The sequence below is a fragment of the Patagioenas fasciata genome, chromosome 5, assembly GCF_037038585.1.
Source record: "Patagioenas fasciata isolate bPatFas1 chromosome 5, bPatFas1.hap1, whole genome shotgun sequence".
In the NCBI taxonomy this organism is placed as follows: domain Eukaryota; kingdom Metazoa; phylum Chordata; class Aves; order Columbiformes; family Columbidae; genus Patagioenas; species Patagioenas fasciata.
The window spans coordinates 1,589,467-1,604,950 of NC_092524.1; the positions used below are offsets into that span (position 1 = coordinate 1,589,467).

Below are 15,484 nucleotides of genomic sequence, written 5' to 3' on the forward strand. Positions count from 1 at the left end.
AATGGGAATAGATGGGGTCTCTTCCTCTGCAGAACATGTAAGAAAATGCATGAGGACCACGCAGACAACCGTTCTTGGACAAACCACCTTCCCCCACGTAGCGTCGCTCCTTTGGGAGCGATTTCTTACCTTGCTGGCTACTTTGTGGGGTCTCTTTTTGTAGGGGACGCTTCCCGCGCGGCTGAACTGGCTCCCAGTTTGGCTGCAGGGAGAGAAGGAGGAACGGGGCTGAGCTGTGCAGGGACACCGCTCGGGGGGCTGCCGGGATTTCTGGTATGGGGGGATCTCTGTGTGACAGTCACAGACCCCTGTCACTTCATCTGCTCAGGGGCATTGCCCAGAGAGCCTGAATTCTGCCCCAAAACCAGCATGAGCTCAGTGTCATAATTTTGCAAGAGTGAGAAACTCTTTGCCCTGAAAATGCCATTCAGGTACTCTAGGGAAACCAGGAGACAATTTAACACTGGTGTGTTTTGGGCTGGTATGTGTGTGCCAGACCTGTCCCACCAATCTCAGCTCCTAGAATCTACCCCAGGCCAAACGACAATGGCCAACACCCCATAATTCCTCCCCATCTCCCCTTTCCCAAACCGAGCTGTCGCTCGGGGCTGCTGGGGCTCAAAAAAAGACAATTTCCACCCTGCTCCCATGCCCTCAGCCCTACCTGAACGCCCCAGAGCTCACAGTTGACTTCATGCTGTCCAGCCGCTTGAGCTTGGCCAGTTTGTGACTCCACCTCTCCAGCTCGTCGATGCGCGTCTCCAGGTTGTCGGTCAGCTTGCAGAGCTCCTTCACGGCTCCCACGTTCTCCATGAAGATGCGCTCCTGCCAGGGAAGAGGTTGGAAGACTAAGTGGTCTGGCACATGGAGGAACTCCTGCTCCCACGGGTCTGGTGGCCCTGACTGCTCCCCTGTGCCCTGTGCAAGGGGAAAGGCCACAAAACACTCAGTTCTGGGGTTGGGGAATCATCCAGCACGGCACATCCAGATCTCTACAGCCCCTGGGCGCAAGAAGAAGAGATATCATGGAATCATAGAATCGTTTTGATTGGAAAAGCCCCTCAAGATCAGAGTCCAGTTGTTCCCCCACCCCTGGCACTGCCCCATGTCCTGAGAACCTCATGTCCGTCTGTCCAGCCCTCCAGGGATGGTGACTCCAGCACTGCCCTGGGCAGCCTGTTCAATGCCCCACAGCCCTTTGGGGAAGAAATTGTTCCCCACATCCAACCTCAACCTCCCCTGGGCAACTTGAGGCCGTTTCCTCTGCTCCTGGCGCTTGTTCCTGGGGAGCAGAGCCCGACCCCCCTGGCTCCAAGCTCCTTTCAGGCAGTTCAGAGATCAGAAGGTCTCCAGCTGTGGCCCGTGGAGGAGAACACGGGACAGCAATGGCCTGTCCACGGGCAGATGGGACAGAAAATGTCACTCTGCCAGCTCCTGCCAGCCGGAGATGTAACCGCAGGGCTCGAGGCTTCCACAAAGGAGAAACGAGGCACTAAGTTGAGCCCTGGCTGCTCCTACTTGGGACAGAGCGATGCAGGAGGGAGCTGGTGGCTTTGGGAGGCTGGCTGTCCCCTCGGGGAGGCTGTCCCCTCCATGTGTGACACGGGACGCTGTCCCCTCGACACCTCGAGCCACAAGCAGGCTGCCACAGGTGACAGAGAGGTCAGGCAGCCCGGTGCCCTCGGTTATCTTGACATAACCACCTTATCTTATCGAGAAAGGAGAGATTATGACTAAGAGCCTCCCCAGAGGAGGCTGCCAACAAGGAGCCCTGTTCTGAGGGAGATGCTGCCAACTTTGCACCAACATCGGCCGGTTCCTCCCTGCCGATCTCTGCCGCTCCTGACGTCGGAGGGACCAGCAAGGGCTGGAGCACAGAGGGGTGGTGTTGGCTTAGAAACGTTCCCCAGGCATCACAGTTTCCCCTCGTCCAGTTTTGTTTTTCAGCTCGGCAACTCCCTTGAACCAGGTTCAACAGCCCCTCCCTGCCCCTCCGCGCTGCCACCGACCTTGTTCACCACCAGAAAGTTCTCAAGGGTCTTCCCGTTGGAAAACACCAGGTCCCCGGTGTCCTTCACGGCTTCGGGGAGGATCTCCTGCACCTCCTGGGCGATGACGCCTGTGTGGGAACAAGGTGTTCTGGGCAGGGCTCCTCCTGCCAGAGCTCCTTCCCTGCCCCGTGCGGGCGTTGGCAGGAACCCTGCTCACCCTCCGGATAAACCCGGTTCCCCAATTACGTGCACAGGGGTATTTCCACCCCTCCCGTGTAATGCGTGCCCTGAGCACCCCTGGGGAGAGGTGGGTACTTGGGGAAGCCCCATAAACCACCCAAAGAGGGAGCTGCTTTACATTTCAAAATAAATATTATATTTATCTAGATATATTAACGTATACTTATTTAACTTTTAATATCTACATTTATATCTATAACACTTTATATACAATTTTTATATATGTATAAAATTAGAAATTATCTATTATATTATGTTATATTATGTTACGTTATATTACGTTATATTATGTTACGTTATGTTACGTTATATTACGTTACGTTACGTTATGCTATATTACGTTATGCTATATTACGTTACGTTATGTTACGTTATATTACGTTACGTTATGTTATGTTATATTATGTTACGTTATATTACGTTATATTATGTTACGTTATGTTACGTTATATTACGTTATATTATGTTACGTTATATTACGTTATATTATGTTACGTTATGTTACGTTATATTACGTTATATTATGTTACGTTATATTACGTTATGTTACGTTATATTACGTTACGTTACATTATATTATGTTATATCATGTCATCTTATGTTATGTCATGTCATGTTATGTTATATCATGTTATATTATATTGTATTGTATTATATATAACTATACTATATTACACTATAAGTATAAAATAATAAGAAATTACTAAATTTACATGTAAAATTATTTATATATTTATAAACACATACAAAAATATTTTTATATACTTATATAAATACACATAATTAATTTAATATTTCAATAAATATAAAAAATAATAGTAATTTTCACTTTTAGTAAAAGTTTCTAAACCAGAAGCCCCGTCTCTCCCACCCCTGGCCCGGGGGGCTGCCCGCGGACAAAGCGCCGCTGTCGGCTGCAGACGCCAGAGGGACCCCGCGGTGCGACCCGGGGCACGTACCCGTCTCCGAGGTGCCGTCGATGCCCACCGTGGCCGCAAACTCCGGCTTGTAGTTGTAGTGGACCAGCCGCATGCGGGAGATCCTCTTCAGCTGCTCCGTGGTGTCCACCTGCGACAAAACAGACACACCGGCTCCTCAGCGGGGTTGTTGCTTCCTAAACTCCCATACATCTGACCTTGAAGCAGCAAAACCCGCCGTGGTTTGCAGTAAAACGGTTGTGAGATGGCGCTGAGTGCTGCCCTGACCGGCCACGGGGACAAACGGTGGGGTTAACACCCAGTTCGTGTCACTGGACAAGTTCCTTGGGCAGTGAAACCAGGAGGAACCAAGTCCCACTGCACAGCCAGGCACAGGGCAGGTCTCATCAATACGAGATGTGATTTTCTGGCCGGGAACATCCAGCTGAGAGGACTCTGGAGCAGAGTGGAGGCTCTGGCAAGCCCTGGTGTGCTACCTGGTGGATGAATCTCTTTCCAGGTTTGTAACTTCTGCGTTTGCAGTTCTGGCTAACAGTGGAAGAGCCAAAATTCATAAGAAATGGTGGATAGGCTGCGCTTGGGACAGCCAGACTCCTAAGACACTTCCCATGCGGCCAACAGAAGCTCAGCTTGCCCGTAAGGACTACATCAGAATCAGCAGCTCACAAGGACACTCACACTTTCCGCGGTGCCTCTTTAGAGCCCCGATCGCCCCAAACTGTGGCTCGTACCTCCTGGATGTCCTCCTTCACCCGCAGGTCCGACGGGTGCATCAGCGAACCCATGACCTTCACGTTGCCGTGGACCACCAGGGCTTCGTCGGGGCGATCCGTGTTGATGCCGACCCGGCCATGGTGGAACACGGTGTCGGGGAGCTGGGCTCGCTGCCAGAGCACGTCGCTGTCGCTCTCAAACTGCCCGGGGTTGGAGGCCTGGGGAGAGACGGGGACGTGGGGAATGAAAAGCGGTGGTAGCAGAACCAGGGAGATGGACAGACGGACAGAGCAGGGCAGAGCCAGCAGAGGTCAAGGATGGCCATGGAGGTGTGAGACGGAGTGTCAGGGATCCGCTGCCAGCGCCAGCACAAATCCCAGCCTGGCCTGACACCCCTGGCATCATCTGCTGCCCCACAGGAACCACGGCTCTGTCTGCTCTGATCCATAAAGGAATATCATAGCATCACAGAGTCATTTTGGGTGGAAAAGCCACTCAACATCATCGAGTCTGATCGTTCCCCCACCCCTGGCACTGCCCCATGTCCCTGAGAACCTCATGTCCGTCTGTCCAACCCTCCGGGGATGGTGACTCCAGCACTGCCCTGGGCAGCCTGTTCCAATGCCCCACAGCCCTTTGGGGAAGAAATTGTTCCCAGATCCAACCTCAACCTCCCCTGGGACAACTTGAGGCTGTTTGCTCTGCTCCTGGCGCTTGTTCCTGGGGAGCAGAGCCCGACCCCCCCTGGCTCCAAGCTCCTTTCAGGCAGTTCAGAGATCAGAAGGTCTCCCCTCAGCTCCTGTTCTCCATAAAACACCCTCGTTTTCTGTAGCCACCTGGTATCTCAGCACTCAGAGCTGCTCCAACAACCCCAACTGGAACCACACAGCACAGCACGAGACCAAATAACACGGCGGTTGTTGCTCCTGGGTCCCAAATCCCAGATGTTCTACCCAGAACATCCAATAAAGGGCTGTGGGGTGTCTGCAGAGGCTGAGGAAGCAGAGAGGGACTTACTCTGACGATGATGCGCTCCGAGATGTGGGCTGCCAGCGTGTAGTTCTGGTTCTGCGCGTGTGCCTGCAAGGCCACCACCAGCATGAAATACCTGCCGAGAGGGGACAGAGGTCAGGGCGCCATCCCGTGCTCAGAAGGGTTTGGAGAAGGCACCTGAGCTCCTCACCTCTGGTCGGGGTTGGGTTTGCCTTTCTTGCGCATGTTGTTGGCCGTGGTCTCGCTGAAGTGCAGCCGTCCCACGGTGACCTTGGTGACCTGCTCCGGCGGCAGGTTGACCCTGAGGAAAGGAGAACAGAGAAGGGAATGGTCTTGAGGGAATGGCCATCTCCTGGTCTGCTCCACCATGGAAGGTCTATGAACTGGGCATGGAGTGGGGAATGTAAAGAGAAGAAAACTTTGCTGCGGGAAACGGAGGAGAAAACTGCAGAGCGTGATACCCACAGGCATCCTGGGACCTCTCCACCCTCTCCTGCTATTGCCGGTTCCCCGGTGAACTCCCCCACGTGAACACACCCCGGCAACACTCACGTGACAGGGTTGAAGGGCCGTTTGCTGCGGTCGGACTGCGACTGCTCGATGTTGATGGACTGGTTCAAGGCCTCCAGCTGGAGAGAAAGATTTGGGCATGTGGCAAAGGGTGGAAAGCTGAGACCTTTCCCCCGTCCCACCTCCTTCCCCCATCCCAGCTCTCTGCCCTCCTGTGACTCAGTACAACCAAATTCCAACACCCAACGTGAGTGTGGTTGTTCTCCAAGCATGGGTGCCCACCTTGAGGGTGAAAGGATCTTCCCAAGGTGCCCATGTACCTCCAGAGTCAAAGGTGAGGCAGCTCTGAAGACACCCAGGCAGTGATTGAGCCCATCTTAGGACCCATCATTCAAGATCTGCCTTCAGCACCCTCCTACACTTCAGCACATGAAGATGGGGTGTTGCCTGATCCCAACCATCCACCAAACACCCTTTTTCCCTGTGGGATTCACTTGTGGCCCTTGGCTCCCACTTGCCTTCACTCCGTGCAGCTTCAGGTAGAAGCACTCCAAGGGTTTCAGGCCCTCGGGGGTCTTCACATACTTGGGATCTCCAAGCATGCCGATGTAGACCGTGACTTGGAAGTGATTCTTCTTCTGGCACACAAAGGCATCGTCGCCCACCGAGAAGTTGAACCCTTTGTCAGCGTCAACGCGGTACGTGAGCATGGGGCTGGGGAAACGGCAGCAGGCGTGAGAACCACAGAGTCATTTTGGGTGGAAAAGCCCCCTGAGATCATCGAGCCCAACCATAACCCACCCCTGTCCCTGCCCCATGTCCTGAGAACCTCATGTCCGTCTGTCCAACCCTCCAGGGATGGTGACTCCAGCACTGCCCTGGGCAGCCTGTTCCAATGCCCCACAGCCATTTGGGGAAGAAATTGTTCCCCAGATCCAACCTCAACCTCCCCTGGCACAACCTGAGGCTGTTTCCTCTGCTCCTGGCGCTTGTTCCTGGGGAGCAGAGCCCGACCCCCCTGGCTCCAAGCTCCTTTCAGGCAGTTCAGAGATCAGAAGGTCTCCCCTCAGCTCCTGTTCTCCAGGATTCGATGAGGGTCCTGGGGCAACCACCCCTCTATATGCTGTGCTATAGCACTAATACTATAAACAAGGTAAATAAGAGCCACAACAGACTAGCATCTCCTTTCCAAGGGCTGCTCCTAACAAGGGCAAGCTGCTTAAGCCTGGCTTAACACACGCTGGAGATCCCCAGGTCCAAAGCCCAGAGCAGAGCCCTGGGTGCTGGATTCCTGCCGAAATCACAACCACCTGCTGTGAATGGAGCTTCCAGGTCCCAGCGAGCAGGTCTGGAGGAGGAGGAGGAAGATGAGGGGGCCCTGGCTGCCCCATGAACACACACCAGCTGGGGATGTTTAATCTACATCTCTTTAATGGGCTGGTTACCATGGGAACGAGGGAAATATGTGGCCTTTGCAGCAAAGTCCCCTTTCTCTCACCACCCAAAGAGCCAGACCTGGGCTGGTGGGGCCCCCGGGACGCTGCTCACCCAGCGCTGGGGGGAAGGAGACGTCTCTCATCCCCCCTCCCCATCCAAGAGAGCCAGCAGAACACCGAAATCTCATTGTTTTTCATTAAAGCACTGTGGGTGAGGTGAGGAGGAGCTCAGCCTTTGACATCAGGCTTAACAGTTACAGAGAGCTCTTCCACAAAAGCAAAGCACTTCTGACTTCCACCTCTTCATACAGACAGACGGATACACAGACAGATGGACACTGCCCAGAGCAATGGGGGTGGGACAGACTGACAGTGATGGATGACGGGGACAGCAGCAGAATTTGGGAAGCAGGAGACAGCCAGGTCGTTCGTGCCGCCCTGGTGTCCCTGGGCTGGTCACCTCCTTTGTCCTAGGAGGAAAATTATTCTTAAGGGGTTAAGGGGGATGAAACCTGGGGGTATTTCCAGGCAGCCCTGAGTAACTGCTCATCTCTTACACCCCAGGGACCAGGGCTGCCGTGCGGGGCCCCGAACACAAGGCAGGCGGTGGGAGCAGAGCGCTGCCTTAGCCCAGAAGCACGAGAGGAATTCCCCTCGCTCACCCTCCTCCCTGCCCCCAATTCTCCGTCTGGCTCTTCTGGATGGGAGTTGTGGTTTGGGTTGGTCCGAGCACCCACCACCCACCCCCTGGTTTGTACCAGAGAAAGCCGAGGAGAGGGAGGGTCTGACCCAACTTCCAAACCGCGGATGCTTCCCAAGCACGCTCTGGTTAACCTCACTCAAACCAACGGCTGCTAAACACGTGGCGATAGAGCGGAGCCAGGCTCCAGGTATCCCCTGCAGCTCCTATTCCGGTGCCTTTTTGTTGTAAATCCCACCTGGAAGCAGCAAACCCACTCCCCACTGCCACGTGGTGTGGGGACAGCATGGCCTGAAGCACCACAAGGACTTTGGTGACACTTACAAACCAACATTCTCCACTTCATTTTAACCCACGGGGACCTTAGAGTCACCACCACGTGTCCCTCCTGAGACGTGGTGTCTGTGTGGGGGTAGGAGAAGGAAGGGCAGGTGACCCCAAGGTCCTGGGATTAGAGGTGACACCCGCCGATGACAAGTCAACCGCTCCAGGGCAACCAAAGCCATAGTGGTTTTTCCCAGGGGGTCAGAGAGCAAAACGTCAGGAACAAAAGGATTATTTGAGCCAAAACGCTCCCCGTGACAAAAGCAGATTAAGGTCAGAACAGAGGAGGGAGGATTCTCCAGTTTGGGTGAGGGTGGGAGGTGACAACCCCCCAGCCACATCTGGCATCACACACAGAGGAGCAGGGAGCACCCTCATCCTCTATGTTCAAGTGTAAAGCGAAAAACACCACAAAGGAAAATGTGTCTCTGATGGAAAGGGGACTGTGCAGGGACCTGCAGCCAACAGCAGGCTGTCAGAGGACGCTCACACGCCTCAGTTTCCTCTCCGGAACAAAAATCTCCCCCATTTCTCTCCTCCTTCCTTCCAGGTTCCCCAATATCTCACCCACTCCAAAGACGTAACATCTGGAGAGCCCCTAATTCAAGGGCCGCTCGCTAATTTCACACAGTCCCTGCTTTGTTTCTCTGCCAGGATACAACCACCAGGATGGAGGAGTCTCCAGTTGAGCGATCCATCCTGAGCGATCCATCACGACGGGGTCAGCCCACCTGGGGCCAGCACCCTGTGTCACCTACCCCAAAAACACATCACCTACCCCAAAAACACATCCAGCAGGACTGGACCACATCGCACAGGTCTGTGTCCACTTGGTTAGACCCAGGATCTGCAGCAAAACCAGGTTTAGTGCTGTTTATAAGGATGCTTTTTTCCAGCTGTGGAGTGAGATCTCAGGTTTGTCCCGCAGACCTGAGCTTCAGGGGACAGCACCGGTTTGCTTGGTGGGAAGCGAGCGGCGCCAGCCCAGTTCCCGGGGTGAGCGGCTCCGGGCTCGGCACGGGGATGTGGATGTTCCCGTGGAGCGAAGCTCTGCCCTTCGCCAGCTGCTTTCCCTCAACCCCTCCGCAATGGGGCAGCGGGAGGAGGAGCTGTCAGGGAGACGAATGAGCCCTGCTCGCAGGAGTAAAGGAGCGAAGTGCCCCGTCCCACCGCTGCTGCGGACCAGCGAACTCCTCGGGAAGGTTCAGCGAGCCCGAAACCACAAAACTAGTGCGAAAGGCCAAAATATATATATATAAAGGTATTATCAATAAAGCTAAGCCAGAGACTTGGGTCTCCCTCAACCAGCGCAGATTCCTCAGCCCACATTAAAAAAGCTTGAGACACAAACCCAGCGAGACAAGACACAGATTTTCCAGGCACCTCCACTCAAATCCAAGCAGTAACTCTCCCCTCCTTCCTTTCCTCTGTTTCCTTAATCCAGCCTAATTCTAGGTAGTCCCATCTCAAAACCAAACCTGTGTAGTTCATACGAGCCCGGCTTCCCTTTGCTCTTCTCATGGCAGACGGGGCTGCCCCACATCTACTGTGGAAGGGGAATCTGCTGCTGCTCACACGACTAAATTCACTGTACAGGTCTCTTGGGAGGCAGAAAAAGCGACTTAGGAACTATAGGCTGAGTTCAAATCCCCCCTGCGCAACCCCCATCTCACCAGTGGCTGAGATGGAACCTGGCCCCAAGATATAGCCCAGAAGAGCAGAAAATGAGAGCATTTCAGTGACGGATACGAGTGGACTCGATGATCTTCAGTGTATTTTCCAATCTAAATGATTCTACACTAAGGGACATAACCCTGTGTAGGCAAGAGAAGAACATGGGATACCATTTAATAGTATTTTTTGCCCTGTGAGATTATACTTTGCATGGAATGTTCCGCATAAACCCATGGTCTAAACTATTCTGTTTAGGTTCAATAATATATTAAATAAAGTACTGGTGAAGCAATTATTCCCCTGGCCCAACAGAGAGCGTCGTGCCCAGATGCAGCAGCACAGCTGGATCTCTCCTGTGCAGCAGTAACCACCGGATTTCTTTTGGACCCCACTATTTTTGAGGCAGAAGAGGAGGAAACACCATGAAATGGAATAATTCCCACGTGTGGAGGCGGCTTCCTATGGGCTCCCTCTCCCTCCTCAACCTGCCCCTTGGTCTCTTTTCTTGAGAACCAGAGCAGGAAGAAAAACATCAGATAATTGAAATTCCTGGGGCTGTGAAGAGGTTGTGAGCACCTGGATCACGGGGGAAAAAACATCTGTTCCCTCTATGGGCAGGAAAATCCACCGGCACATACAAACTACAGGACCATCTGTAGCAAAACCAGTCTGGGAATGGTTGATCCTCGCTTTATGATCTCAGAGGAAACTAAACTCAGGGATCTACAAAAACACATTCGCTGAGTACACCCCAAAGGCAGAAAGGATGGAGGAGGCTCCTACCTACTAAAACCTGAATTAGACAACCTGAAGAAATGCCATTCTAGGAGAAGGACAATCAATCTTCTGGTGTTTCTCATAGATCTGCTCTGCTGTGGTGCTGTAGTGGGAGAACTGAGTGATCTTCAATGTAGACAGTGATGCGGGTTCAGCTTGCGCGGGTTCTCCTCGAGCCCCAAACCCACCACAAAGGAGGGAGAATCCACCAAGGTAGCGTGTAAATAAAAATGAATCAATCAACCCTTGACCTCAACCCTTAATTCTGGACAAATCCAGCTGCACAACAAACTGCACGTGGGTTCCTAAAACCTCCGTGAAGTCAGTTAAATGGAATTTACCCATTACACAACGGGATGACGACCTAAATGCCGCGGAAGGAGGTTTGCTCGAAACCTTAAAAGCAGGTTTTAGGTGAGTGAGCCCAAAGACGGCGGCAGAGCGGGGCTGGGTTTGCAGAAGTTGAAAGCTGATCGACACTGCGGAAACGGTTTAGTAAACCAGGAGTAACCAAGTCCCCAAATCGCCCTCCCCTCCTGCCACGGCTGGGGAAACCACATGAAACACATTTTACAAGGGATGGGACGTCACCAAAGAAGCGAGCGACGCCAACAGCTGTGGGAACGAGCCATCGCGTGTCCCGTCGCTGAAGACGACACAAGGCCTGGGGTTATTTGGTATCACGGACACCAAACATCGCAGCGCCCCCTCCTCCATGTCCCGCCACGAGGAGGAGGAGGAGGAGAGGGGGTTGGTTTGCTGGGCGAGCGGTTCCTGGAAGCCAAGCTGCCGCTTGCCAGCTCCCTGTCACCTCCCAGGAATGCAGGGAGGGTCTCTCGAGCCGGGCTGAAGTGGTTCTAGACGATCTCCAGCCACCCGTGCTATGCGTTGGCTAGAAAATCTTAATACTTGTTTTAAAATCCAGGCCCTTGCTAAGCCTGGGCAGGAGGAAAAGGCACTGCTGGTCCAAACCGCGCTCAGGGCAAGGCTGGATTTGCTAACGCAACCCTCCATGGCAGACCAAGGTCTCAGTGGTTGCTGAAGCGTCACCAAACCTGTTTGATTATCACCAAAGCTGCCGAACTGCCTTCTGCCGGCTCCTACAGCACCAGCCCCATCTCCTGACCCTCCCTCAGAGAAATGATCTTCCCGATGGCAAAGGTTCAGTGGGGAGAGCATCTCCACCACGGAGCAGGTGACAGAGAGGACATGGGGCAGCGCAGGGACATCCTTGGCCCATCTCGTGAGCAGGATCCCCCTGACCCCCGTCCCTTTTCACCGACACGTGAAAGACGGATCTGACTTTCTTCTTCTCTCTGCATTACTCACAGCTCTTTGTAGTTGGCATCGTACAGAGTCGCCCACTTGTTCTGCTGGTGCGGCTGCCACTTGATGGACTGGTAGTTGGGATCCAAGTAGGAGCCGTTCAGACTGTCGTTATCTTGAATCAGCCCTGTGGTGAAGGGGAAAACACCGATTTTAGTGCCTCTGACGGAGTGTCCGGTTGGGTAAGAGCAGAAGGAAGCAACTAGTGTTGTCTGAACATTGCCAGCGGGCACGAGATTTGGGCCAGGATGAACCCATCGCCCTGCTGTCCCTTCCTTGGGGTCCCAGGTGGGGCGAATCCCCCCTGGCTGGCACTGGGGGTTTGCGTGCTGGGGGTATGAAGGGAAAAGGAGGAACAAAGGTGGGGCAAAAAGCCCTGTACCTGGTGAAAGAGCTCCCGGCTGGTGCCAGGGGGGCGTTGGGGCTCGGTCGGGGTTGAGCGGCACGGACCCCATCCCCGGCTCCTGCTTTATCAGCCCGTTGAGCATCTGGGCGTTGAGGGTGTTGGGGGGCGACTCGGAGTGCTTCCGTTTCTTGGCGGGGTGCACCGGGAGGCTGTGGGGATGCGGGAGAGCACGGGCTGAGCGGGACAGCGAGGGCTGCGGAGGGAACCGCCCCACGGCCAGGGAAAAGCGGAGATCTCACGGACAAACCAAAATGTTCACGCAGGGAGCCACAGGCTCTCCCAGCACCATCACCCACCCGCCCCATGACCACCAAGCTCTGTCACATCCGTACGCTGAGCCCCATCTTTGTTTTCCATCACCGAGCCCCAAGCTGTGCACCACAAACCCCCGCCCCACACTCTGGCTCCACCTCAACGCCTCCCCCAGAACCAGAGCACACACTCCTTAACGTGCCATTAAACCCAATAACTTCACTCATGTGTTCTGCAACCCCCCCGCCAGCCGCCCCTTCCCTAAACCACACAAAGGAATGCCGAAAAGCCCCGGATCTTACTCTGCCCCGTGTTGCTGGAGCAGCTGGTGCAGCATCTGCGACTGCTGGGCATGGTGCAGGTCGGCGGGGGCCATGGGGGGCACCCCATAGGGCGGCATCAGGGGCTCGGGCTTCAGGTAGAGGTCCCGCTGCAGCGCGGGGAAGTGGGGGGCGTGGGGGTGTGGGGGCGGCGGGGGGCCCTGCAGGTGGGGGGGTGGCGGCGGGGGGGGCGGAGGAGGAGGGGGGTGCTCCAGGCGGGAAGGGGGGGTCATGTGGCACATGTTTTCGGGGGTCATGGTCCGGAGGAGGTGAGGATCTGGAAGAAGAGAGAGGAACAGAGGTTAGAGCGGCGAGTGGGGACGTGTGTCCTGAGCACGGGTCCCGCACAGACCCGGCTCCTCTGCCCCTCATCCTAGTCCTGCTCGTCTTCTCTGGGCTCTGCAGATTAAGAAGGACACGGAATTACTGGGGGGAGTCCAGTGAGAGCTACAAAGATGCTGAGGGGTCTGGAGCATCTTTGTGACGTGGAGACACTGAGAGAGCTGGGGCTGCTGAGCTGGAGAAGCTGAGAGGGATCTGATCAATGGGATCAATATCTCAGGGTGGGTGTCAGAGGGTGGAGCAGACTGTTCAGTGGTGCCCAGCGCCAGGGTGAGGGGCAACGGGCACAGACTGAAACACAGGAGGCTCCATGTGAACATGGGCAGAAACTTCTTTGCTGGGAGGTGCCAGAGCCTGGCCCAGGCTGCCCAGAGCGGGTGTGGAGTCTCCTTCTCTGAGACATTCAAACCCCCTGGGATCCTGTGTGATCTGCTCTGTGACCTGGTGTGATCTGCTCTGTGACCCTGCGTGAGCAGGGGATGGACTGGGGGATCTCCAGAGGGCCCTTCAGCCCCAACTACCCCATGGTTCTGCAAACCAAAATTCAAAGGGCAATCAGGTCCCCAGGCTGAGGGACCACAGGGAAGATTCCCAGAGACAGGCATGGGAACAGGCAGAGAAAGAAGAGACAACGTGAACGACCCAGACACTCCGGTGAGGATTTCTGGGGGGACACTTGCTTGTTGTTTTTTTCTTTTTTTAAATTTAAACCACAAGGAAACTTCGATCTCTACGTTTAAATAAACAAAAAAGGGATGATATTCAACTGGGATCCCACCTTTCTCCTCCTCTATTTGAACTGGGTACTACAGCCAGGCCATGCCGAGGGGTGATTTGACTATAACACCATCAAAAAAAGCTCGGTGTGTGGAGGGCCATGCAAATCCACCCCTTTGTGCAGCTGCTCATCCCCCAACCAGCCCCGAGCTCCTTGCCCAGCCCAGCCGAGGGCTTTAACTGCAACCAAAATATCTTTGGAGGCTAAGAGCAAAGAATAAAGTGCGTAAAGTCAAGCAACGTGGTCGAATCCCTCCCAACACGCTTTGAGAATGACCAGATATTAGTGATCAGCTCCTCTGTCCTCGCCATACGTGTGAGAACTGAGCTGTGAGCAGACCCCCGCAAGGACACCCACGCACAGGAAAGTCTCCATACTCGAGATTTGACATACGAGATGCTCCAGGTTTCGTATGAGGGTGAAGCTTCATGTGGAACCTCAATGTTTCTCCTGCATGGAAGTCCTGCCCTCCCATCCCAGCATTGAAAGAGAAGATCTCAACCCCCCCGGGCACCAGAGGCCCCCGCAGAAATGAGGGACAGACTCCTGGGGTATCAGGACACCAAGGGGTGCAAAGGGACAGTGACTCTGCAGGTGTTTTAAGTGCAAGACAAAGCTTCTCCGCACCCCGCTGTGGGCGTCTGATGAAGCTCAGCACCAGGAAAGTGTGGAAAAAACACATCCAGGGACTGTCCAAGCCTGTGACAGGGGACGGGGATGTGGAGGGGACAGAGGGGACAGTCCTTGCCAGGCTGCTCCCCGAGCAGGTGCCACCACACACTGGGCTGGATGGACTTTGGTCTCAGAACAACCGGGCAGCGGTTGAGGAACGAGGCCAAAGCTCTTGACCAGGAATCAGAAAACTCCTCCTGTTGCGAGGTTTGGGAACGTGAAATGCATTTACGCCGAGCCCTCCTATCGAAGGCTGGGCCGCCTCCACCCATCCCACTTCTCCAGAGCCTTCTGCTGCCCACCAGATCTCCATTCGCACAGGTGACATCCTGGGGATGACAGGTGACATCCCCGCGATGGACTATCTCTGCTCTTCAGCCAGGTAGCGACGGTACCACGCAAGACATCGCCTCTTCACCATGTCCACCGCACATCACACCTTCCACGGGCTCCCGACCCGGCTGGGGAAGGGGCCGAGGCATTTGCCAGATGCAGGACCCACCTTCTGGGCTCCCAGATCCAGGGTAAAAAACAGCTCTGGGAATCCGATCTTTCCCTGGCGAGGACGGAGCTGCTTTGGGGGGCTTCCCGAGCTCTCCCCGCGGTGAGCAACCTGGCCTCTTTGTTATATTTAAGGAAGGGCCAGGAGGAATTCCAGGGATTTTTTTTTTAAGCAAGATAAACAGAACTCTTGACCTCTTCCATCAAGAAAAAAGAGCAGGCGCTGCTGCTGGTGGGACGGGGCGGGATGGGGAAGAGGCTGCTGTGCCCGGGGAAGGGGGCTCGGAGGAACCTGCCCTCCTCACCAAGGAGTTTGTTCCGCCAAAGAGCAGCGAAGGTCATCAAAGGAACCAAAAAACACGGGGTGGCTTCCCCAGGGCAGTGACGCTGGGGGGGACCCAGCTCTGTCTGCCCTTTGCACGGGGAGCAAAGACCCCCCGGGACCCGCTGAGGGGAGGAAAAGGTTGGAGAAGGAACTTACTGCAGAACGGCGGGTTCATTTCTGCCTCCCCGAGCCGGGCTCCATGTCAGGGACACGCTCCTTGCCTTTCGCAGGACCAGGAGGGTCGTGGGGTCCACATGCCGCCCCA

At 54.7% G+C, this 15,484-nt stretch overlaps 1 protein-coding gene across 4 annotated transcripts in view; it reads right to left on the reverse strand.

The window, feature by feature from the left end:
* Nucleotides 1-15,484, reverse strand: part of MYRF (myelin regulatory factor) — a 53,595-nt gene that overhangs the window by 10,129 nt on the left and 27,982 nt on the right. For all 4 annotated transcript variants that reach the window (XM_065838901.2, XM_071808714.1, XM_071808716.1 and 1 more), the window contains exons 5-16: nucleotides 12,584-12,878; nucleotides 12,006-12,178; nucleotides 11,627-11,750; nucleotides 5,905-6,100; nucleotides 5,429-5,505; nucleotides 5,067-5,177; nucleotides 4,901-4,991; nucleotides 3,901-4,101; nucleotides 3,191-3,299; nucleotides 2,010-2,119; nucleotides 665-825; nucleotides 130-202 (exon numbers count right to left, since the gene is read on the reverse strand). In XM_065838901.2, coding sequence (XP_065694973.1) covers nucleotides 130-202; nucleotides 665-825; nucleotides 2,010-2,119; nucleotides 3,191-3,299; nucleotides 3,901-4,101; nucleotides 4,901-4,991; nucleotides 5,067-5,177; nucleotides 5,429-5,505; nucleotides 5,905-6,100; nucleotides 11,627-11,750; nucleotides 12,006-12,178; nucleotides 12,584-12,878 — 1,721 coding nt within the window. The remainder of the gene's footprint in view (nucleotides 1-129; nucleotides 203-664; nucleotides 826-2,009; nucleotides 2,120-3,190; nucleotides 3,300-3,900; nucleotides 4,102-4,900; nucleotides 4,992-5,066; nucleotides 5,178-5,428; nucleotides 5,506-5,904; nucleotides 6,101-11,626; nucleotides 11,751-12,005; nucleotides 12,179-12,583; nucleotides 12,879-15,484) is intronic.